The 8,879-nt window shown below is 53.5% G+C and overlaps 1 protein-coding gene across 1 annotated transcript; it reads left to right on the forward strand.

Moving 5' to 3' along the window:
* Nucleotides 1-2,445: 2,445 nt before the first annotated feature.
* FOXA1 (forkhead box A1) lies at nt 2,446-7,470 on the forward strand. Its single transcript, XM_064714163.1, has 2 exons — nt 2,446-2,650; nt 5,067-7,470. Exons 1-2 carry the CDS (start codon nt 2,579-2,581, stop codon nt 6,327-6,329), a joined length of 1,335 nt encoding a protein of 444 aa, XP_064570233.1. The 5' UTR covers nt 2,446-2,578; the 3' UTR covers nt 6,330-7,470.
* The last annotated feature ends 1,409 nt before the right edge of the window (nt 7,471-8,879 follow it).

Consider the following 8,879-nt stretch of genomic DNA (forward strand, 5'->3'; position numbering starts at 1 on the left):
TCCGCCCGGTGAAACGCCTCCGTGGTTTGTAGCAGCATCCGATGAGCGTGGCCGGCTTAGTGCCTGCCCTTTTTTCCAGGTACGGAGTGACCCAGCATGGGCTGCCCTGCGTCCCGTCGGGTGTTGCTCCCGCGGGGCTGGGCCCTGGAGAGCGAGGCAGCACCGCCCCGAGGTCACCCAGTGGGGGGTTGCCGGCAGCGGGGTCTCTGGGACAGCTGCACTGCTGCCAGCATCCCCGCATGCCGCTGGGCTGCCAGGGGGGAACCGTACTCCACACACCTCAAACACTGAAATGGGCAAGCCGCCACCGAAGGGTCTCTGTTTTCAGACATGTAATACACCGCTTCCATTAGGAAAAGAGGAAGGATGCATACATCATTCTAATATTTCTTAGATATTCCACTGGGGTTTGTCCCAATTTCCATGGGTGTAATTTGACCATTTGAGAAAGCAGGGGTTTAATCCAGTGCTTTTATATATTTTATTTCCTTCAAGACATATTTTCATTTGTTGTTCTCCTCTGCTGATTCCAGTGTTTTGTTTGTTTCGAGGATTTGACTTAATTCTGTTGCCAGATAAAAAAATAAAAAAATTAGAAAATTAAAAAATTTAAAAATTAAAAAGTTAATAAAAAAATAAAAAAGGAGAGAAAGAACAAAGAAAGGGGTAACAGAAAATGCATTTGGATAACAAGTTAAAACATATTTGTCGTGGCAGAGATATGCTGTATCTCGTCATTTGAATTCTGTGCCTCTGTAAGAAACTTTAAAATCCTGTTTGTGGGGGTGACATTTCCACAGATCACTCGAGAACAAATCACTGTGGAAGCAACTTTGGCCATCCTGAAGAATAAACACGTCAAGCTGAAATTCATACCCGAGTGTGTATTATAGTTTGTGTGGTATGATTAAGCCTTTTTCAAAATCACAAGAAGCTTTATTTCCCCTTCAAATTCCCACTGTTGGAAAAGTTGTTTGGGTTTGGGGGGGGAAGGGTTATTAGCTGCTGGTTGGTGATGTAGACTTTTTGTTTTGTTTTGTTTTGACTTTTTGGTTTTTGTTTTCTAGTATCAGGTGATAAAAGTTCTAGTAGCTAGGTGGAACGAACTCACAAGGGATAGGATAGAGAAACCTAAGAAAAGTCCGTGGTGTTGACATAGGCTCGAAGAGCCGGACAGGACAGAAAATGTTTGATCCCTCTGCAAAGACTGAGAGATTCCTTCCATAATAATGAAAAGCTTTTTCCAATGTCAGTTTGTTTTATCGGTGTTTTTTACCTTTTACCAGCCTCTGTAGAATCCTCCTCCCCTGCTCGTTGTGAGAAATCAGGTCAATAAGCAAGAAGTTGGAAATTAGGTACTCGCTACCTATTATTGCTGCTCCTGGGCTTCTGGTATCAGAGAAAGCTTCCAAATGAGCCTTCTGGGCTGAAGGCTTTCCACAGTAAAGATATAAAATGGTTCTAGTGACTCACCTGATGTTTGCCAAGTGGAGGTTAATATCAGTGGATCCGCATTCAGGCCTCTGTCCTTATTTATTGGGAACCCATAGTATTATGTCTCAACACGGTGACTCTCATGGTTTCTGAACATAAGGCACTCGAAAAAGCAATATCATTATCACCATCGACATAGGACGGCACCCCGTTTGAAGGGCTATTTTAGCCCGGAGGAAGGGGGCTTGTGGTGGGACGAGGGTTGGGAGGGCTTTGGGGAGCCTGGAGCCGAGCCTCCTGCTCGCAGCCCGTAGCGCCCAACCCGATCCCCTGCCCCGAGGGCGATGGGAACGTGGGGCACTGCGGCAGGGCCTGGAGGGACCCTTCACAGCGGGAACCAGCTGTGGAGTGACGGGCGGGAGAGGGGGCAACCTGCGGACTTCAGGACTCGGGACTTTGAAGCACGTCCCGGCCATCAAGTTAAAGGAGCATCTACCGGCCTTTAGTAAATATTGCCTCTAATCTCAGGGGTTTAAGGCTGGATGGCCTTTTGCGTTCTCTTCAAATAGAAGGGGCTGCCCTTCCTTCGTCTGCCTGATTTTATTTCCCCCTATTCCTCCTAGCATTTGTCCTGTCCACCTGAAAGGGTGGTCGTGCCCGTCCCCCGTCCCATCCCGTCCCGCCCCCCGCCCCCCTCTTTCCCTCTCTCCCACCTCTGTCTCTCCTTCTTTCCCCACAAGCTTAAACCAATTACGCAGCTTTGCAAATAAAGTGCCGCCCGGGGGGAGTTGCAGGCGAGGGGGACTGCCTTGTTTGCAGGTGCATCTCCGGCTTTGTAGGTGCGAACGCCTTTGTGCGGCGGACAAATGGGGAGAGGAGGAGGAGGAGGTGGGTACTTCTGCGACGTAAGATCCACATCAGCTCAACTCCACTCACATCCCAGCCGCACTTCCTCACTTTCTCAACTGTCTCGCCCCACACCGCTCCCTGCCTCCTTTTTGGCTGGTTATAGAGCAGAATTCAGCACCCCCCGCCCCTCCTGAGAGCTGGCTTCCTGCTAGGTCGGGCTTTCGGGCTCTTTTCTGCTGCCCGTCGCTCGCTTGCAAGAAGGCTGGATGGTTACACCGGGCAGGTTGGCTCCATAATGTTAGGGACTGTGAAAATGGAAGGGCATGAAACCAGCGACTGGAACAGCTACTACGCCGACACTCAGGAGGTGAGTAAATCCCAGGGTCTGGCTTCGCTGCTGCCCCTGTGCAGGGGAGGGGACGACCTGGGGGTGGCTAGGGGTCTGGAGGGGGCAGCAATCGGAGGAATCGGTTTGCAGTCCAGATCCTGCCAACGCAAACGTACCTCCCCCTCCCTCCGGCGCCGAAACTGGCTTGGCTTCCCCAAGGAAAACATAGCTTCCAGGAGCCCTGGAGGCGTTTGGGGAAGACTCGGGGCGGCTGCGAGCCCGCCAGGAGGGCCGGGGGGCCGGGGGCAACCCTTGATCTCATCTAAGAGGCGTAATCTTCTCTGGCGGCGGGCACAAAAGCACCCCGTAAACTCTTGGCTCGGGGCAGAGCGCTCGCCGCGCCGCCGGCACCCGCCGCCTTCCCTGCAGATGGCAGGGGCCGAGGGAGGCGGACGCCAGCGCGTCCTGGTCTGGGGCAACGCCTTCTCCGAGCTTCTCGGCGGGACCCCCGGCCTCTCGACTCGCCAGCAGCGGGCCCTCACCTGTTAAGGCCGGGCGAAAGGAAAGCAGGGGGAAGACCAGCCGTTTGTCCGTACTTTGCGGACGGGCTGCCCAAGGCGTGCGCTGCTGCCGCGGGCCGGCTGGCGGCGCTGCCGAGAGCCGGGCCGGGAGGGGGCCCGCACCGGGCCCGCCGCCCCTCGCCCGGACCGGTCCGGACCGCGGCGGGCGCTTCCGCCCCCCGCGCCCGTTTGACAGCGCCGTCCATAAGGTGGAGGAGAACCGGCCCAAGCGCCGGCAGCTGCGGCGGAGGAGAGGGCCGCGGCAGAGTCCGGAGCCTAACCGCGGTGCCCCTCGGCCCTGTGGGGCCTGGGCTCCGCGCTGTGCCGCTGAGGCTCTGCAACGGGGGTCCCGGAGGAGCCAGCGCCCGGCAGCACGGGCAGCCGCGCCGCGGATTCCCGCCCTGGAAGGAGCCGTTTTGAGGAAGTGCTGCAGCGAGGCAGCACCTGGGTGTGCGCACCCGGGCATTGCATCAGCACACCCGGACACACGGCTCCGCAGTCCCCACGCCTCGTCCCGCACCCGGGGCTGGCACACGCGCCCAAGGGCCACGCGGACAGAGGCAGATACGTGTCACCCGGCTGGCATCTCCTTTAATAAAGGAAAGTCGGCTAAGGGCAAACAAGGGTCATCCTAATTATGTGCCGTTTCCAGACTCATTTTTCCTCGCTTATAAGCATTGTCCACAAACATAAAGTTAAGGGAACTTCGCTTTTACTATTTTTTTTAAACTTCAGTCTTTCCTCACCTCTTGCCATTTAATTTGAATAACTGCAAGAATGCAAGGTGGGAAACCCAGCCGGGCTCTACCATGTCAAATAATTAATGTGATCCTCTAAATCAAAAGTGCGTTTATAAGTTCGTGAAATTTGTGGGGATCAGAAATGAGTTTTAAATATTTAACCGTTGCTTAAACCTCCTTTTCTTAGCCATATTAGCAGTAGTTCGAGTAAACTGGAGACGTCTTTCTCTCTCCTGTTAAATCATGTGCCATAGTGGAAAACACAAATTCAAGCTCTCAGGCTGTGCCTTTTTTAAGAGTTGTATTATGTGTTAGGGTTCTTCAATTTTTTCCACGTTGTGCAATTGTAGAAAATCTCAGAGAGGAGGAGTTCAAGCTTTTCATACTTTGGGATAGTTTTGGTGTTTGATAGGTTGGTTGATTGATTTTTTTTTTAACTTTAATTTAAAGACTTTTGATAGAAAATGTGGACGGGGGAAGCTTCCTACAGATAAAACAGGCCAAATAGACCTGTTTGGTTTGGGTGGCGGTTTTTTAAATTATTTTGCAACAAGACATTATTACATCTTGTGTGTTTCTTAGAAAAGAAATTTAAATTATTGCGGGAAGGGAGACATGCATGAGATTTTTCTCAGAAAATGCAAGCAGTCTTTCTCCTTAGCGCAAACAGTGTATGCCCACCAATTTCAGTACTCTGGTGAGTTTAAGTACTTAACTAGCGAGACAGGACACATAAAAACAAAAAGCGGGAATGCGCCGGAGAGAACACGTCGTGCTGGGGCAGTGTGAGCCCGCAGCCCGGCTCCGAGAGGGCTTGGAGCGGCTCGGGGAAGGCGGTCGGTCCGTGCGCCCCGCTGGTCTCGGCGCAGCCCGCGCAAGCTGTGACACGCCGGTAACCGGCAGCGCGTCCTGAGAGAGCACCTCCGCTCCGTGTTTGTTTATAAATGTATAGAGATATGAAATAGACTTCTCATGGAAGCAGTTGCCTTTCCGTGCGGCTTCGAGAAGCTTTTTCCCTGGTGTCGGGGAAGCGGCCGGCGCCCCGCAGCAGGACGTTCGCACGGCTGGCTGGGCCAGGCGGGCGGATCCGGCCCCTACGGGGTCCTGCCACACCTCTCTCCTTTCTAACTCCGTCTCTTTGTCTCGCTGCCCTAGGCCTATTCCTCGGTGCCCGTGAGCAACATGAACTCGGGGCTGGGCTCCATGAACACCATGAACACCTACATGACCATGAACACCATGACGACAAGCGGCAACATGACCTCCAGCTCCTTCAACATGTCCTACGCCAACACGGGGCTGGGGGCTGGGCTGAGTCCCGGCGCCGTGGCCGGCATGCCGGCAGGCTCTGCGGGGCCCGTGAACGGCATGCCGGCCGGCGTGGCCGCCATGGGCACGGCGCTGAGCCCCGGGGGCATCAACGCCATGTCTGCACAGCCGGCCCCCATGAACGGGCTGAGCCCCTACGGCAGCATGAACCCCTGCATGAGCCCCATGGCCTACACCCAGTCCAACCTCGGCAGGACGCGGGACGCTAAGTCCTTCAAGCGGACCTACCCCCACGCCAAGCCGCCCTACTCCTACATCTCCCTCATCACCATGGCCATCCAGCAGGCGCCCAGCAAGATGCTGACGCTGAGCGAGATCTACCAGTGGATCATGGACCTTTTCCCCTACTACCGACAGAATCAGCAGCGCTGGCAGAACAGCATCCGCCACTCGCTCTCTTTCAATGACTGTTTCGTCAAGGTGGCCCGGTCCCCCGACAAGCCCGGCAAGGGCTCCTATTGGACCCTGCACCCCGACTCCGGCAACATGTTTGAAAACGGCTGTTACCTCCGCAGGCAAAAGCGCTTCAAATGCGAGAAGCCGGCGAACAGTAAAGCCACTCAGGAGGGCAGGAAAGATCAGGCCGGGGCCTCTAATTCAAGCTCCAACTCCCCCCTGCACAGAGGCCACAACAAACCTGCGCAGCTGGATACGGCCACCTCTCTCTCCAGCTCCAACCCGTCCACCAGCCCTCAGTCTATGGACCACAGTGGATCAAGCACGGAGCTAAAGACCTCGGCCTCGGCCGCCTCCTCCACCATCAGCTCTGTACCCACCTTGGCCTCCGTCCCACACCCCCCTCACTCATTAGCCCACGAACCCCAGCTCCACCTCAAGGGTGATCCCCACTACTCCTTCAACCACCCGTTTTCCATCAACAATCTCATGTCCTCCTCGGAGCAGCAGCACAAGCTGGACTTCAAAGCCTACGAGCAGGCTCTGCAATATTCCTCTTACGGGGCCAGCATCCCCGGCGGGCTGCCCCTTGGCAGCGCCTCCATGGCCGGCCGGAGCAGCATCGAGCCCTCGGCCCTAGAGCCCTCCTACTACCAAGGTGTGTATTCCAGACCCGTGCTAAACACCTCCTAGCTGTGCAACCCCCGCCGCCGGGGCCGAGACCCCTCCTCCCCTCCCTGGCTTCTCTCCCCGCTTTCCCTGAGACAGACCAAGGTGTTTCCGCACGCTGCGTGCAAAGGACTGTTACTTTTTAATTGTCTCGCAACGCGTTGTGTGTTGTTACGATCCACCACGACCTCCTGCAAAGCCGACCGCGTCCCGCTTGTACATACTCCCTCCGGCCCCTGCCGCCCAGCCCCTCTCCCCGGAGACCTCCCCAGCCTATGCAGGGTGTTATTAAAAAGAAGAAAAAAATGTTGAGCGTGTAAACTACTTGTTTGTGCTTTCCGCCCCCTCGTCTCCCTCCCTTATGTGTTCTATAATCTCATGTAAGTTTACAGGTATGTGGCAATACTTTAACAATACGGAGATGAAGAAGCGAGTAGACATTTAAGACTTTTTTTTAATTAAAAAGGCTTTGAAGGACAATACTGCTGTGAAGTAGCAAAACACTAAGAGAATCTCTAAGCAACAAGAGAACTATTTACTTTCTCGGATCATCCTTTTGATACTTGCAAAATAAACCTTCGGCTACTACAACCCACATAGAACCCAGATGCTGCGGGCCGGATCCTGCACTCCCGAGGGGACCAACTGGAGCTTTGGAGTGCAGGATGCGACCCTTATCTTTTTCCAAGTGTTACCTGTTTTGGGATGTAATATAAAGTTACAAAAGGTCACAGCCAGTTGGATTTTTTTTCCCTTCCCATCTGTTACTGAAGATTCTAGTTCATCAGGAACTCTCATCAACATGTGGATGACATACTTATTTAATTTAAGTGTATCCATTGTGTACCAGTTAGAACTGTGTATCTATAACCAGGTTATTTCCCCCCTTCCCTAGGAAACTTTGACTACTACAGTGATGCAAGGAAAAGAGGACAGCTCTGTCTCTCCCCGCTTTTCAAACTTGTCTAATAAATTTTTTTTGTGGCCATTTAATTATCGCCATCGTTAGCTTATTTCATCCAGTGTTATTGCACTTTCCACAGTTTTACACGGTGTTAGCATAGCCAGACGGGTTTTATTATTATTCCTGTTCGCTGTTTCAATGTTCTTAATTTATTGCATGGTTTATATTGTTTTCTTTCTTTACAGCTGGAAATTGCTTTAAATGACCGTAAAAAATAATTACACGTGAATTTAAGAAATTTTGTTAATTTTATAAATGTGATTGTAATTGAAAAAATATTTTGATTTAAAACAATAACTGAGGATTTAATGCGTGAAGTATGTTTTTGATCATTTGCAGTTAAGGACTTTAAATAAATCAAATGTTATCAATTAAATACTTCTGCTATTTTCTTACAAAATTTCTGGGGCGGGTTATGGAGGACGGAGCCGTGTGCAAGAAAATCAAAACGTAGTGCTTAAGAGTGGATGTGGAGAGGAAAGATTTGTACGGCCAGGCTTGCGCAGAGGGAAGGCGGGGAACGCTCCCGCAGGGTACGCTTGTGGGGCGCTGCGATGCCACCGGCCTGTGAAGCTGAGTGTGTGGTAATATCCTTTATTTTATTTTAATTTTTTTTCCCTAATTCACGGTTCTGTGATGTGTTGAGGGAGGGCAGGAAAAAGCCACCCGAGGCGATGTAAGCTCCTGGGTGTTTTGCGGCCAGGGCTGCAGGGGCGGCGGCAGCCGGGCCCGGCGTTTCTCCGCCGGACGGGACGACGCTCACGGGGAGCATCCCCAGGGCGACTTCACGGCCGCTGGAAAGGCCCAGACCCCGCTTTGCAGTTCCGGCTCGGAACCATCGGTCGGAACGACACCAGCAGCCGCGCTGGAGAGCTTTGGTCCCCAGCAATAGACTTTGTCGGGGGAGGGGAGTTTAAGTGTGAACGGATTTCGCTGTGCCGAGCCTTGTTCGTGCACCGCCGCCAGATAAAAGAACTGTGTAATTCTCGTCATTATCACATAATTGCCCCCTGACGGGTTAGGGACAGCGGCGACAAACTAAATTAAGGTTCGGCTTAGAAAAGAAAAGCCAAGCCAGCGTCCCAGAAATCTCACTGCATTCCTCCAGCACTGGTATACCCAGCTAAAAACGGGAGGGAAAAAAGAATCTTGGGAGAGCCCCTCCGCTTTGCAAGCGTGGCCGGATCCGCGGCGATCCCGCTCGGAGATGCGCGCACGGCTCTCGGGGTGCCGCGGGGCTGTCTCCGCTCCGTGCCGGGCGGGTGCTCCTGGTCGGGCGGGCGTTCACCGCAGGTCCTCCCCCGGCTGCCGAGAGCGAGTCCTGCGGCCGGCGGGGAGCTGGGTCTGTCCCGGTCGCCGTGTGCGGGCGGTTACCCCATGGCCCGACTGTGTGGCACCTTCGTTTCTGAATGTCCCGAAACGGCAAACATCAACAGACCCCCCGCAGCCAGGGGCAGCTCGGGGCTGCTCGGCACCGGGTCTGGGCAGGCGGATCCTATTTAAAGCCCTCTTCTTCTGCCAAGAGGAGCTTCGTGAGAATCGAGACAGGACTAAGCCAATTTTCAGCAGGACTTCACTTGTCTCCCACAGACTAGTCTATAGAGAATATG

The sequence above is a fragment of the Zonotrichia leucophrys genome, chromosome 5 (genome assembly GCF_028769735.1).
Source record: "Zonotrichia leucophrys gambelii isolate GWCS_2022_RI chromosome 5, RI_Zleu_2.0, whole genome shotgun sequence".
Taxonomy (NCBI): Eukaryota; Metazoa; Chordata; class Aves; order Passeriformes; family Passerellidae; genus Zonotrichia; species Zonotrichia leucophrys.

Excerpts from the sequence above, each read along its gene's own strand:
- FOXA1 (XM_064714163.1), top strand. The coding sequence starts at position 2,579 with ATGTTAGGGACTGTGAAAATGGAAGGGCATGAAACCAGCGACTGGAAC. Across the intron at positions 2,651-5,066 it reads ACTACGCCGACACTCAGGAG|GCCTATTCCTCGGTGCCCGT; the intron begins GTGAGTAAATCC and ends TCGCTGCCCTAG.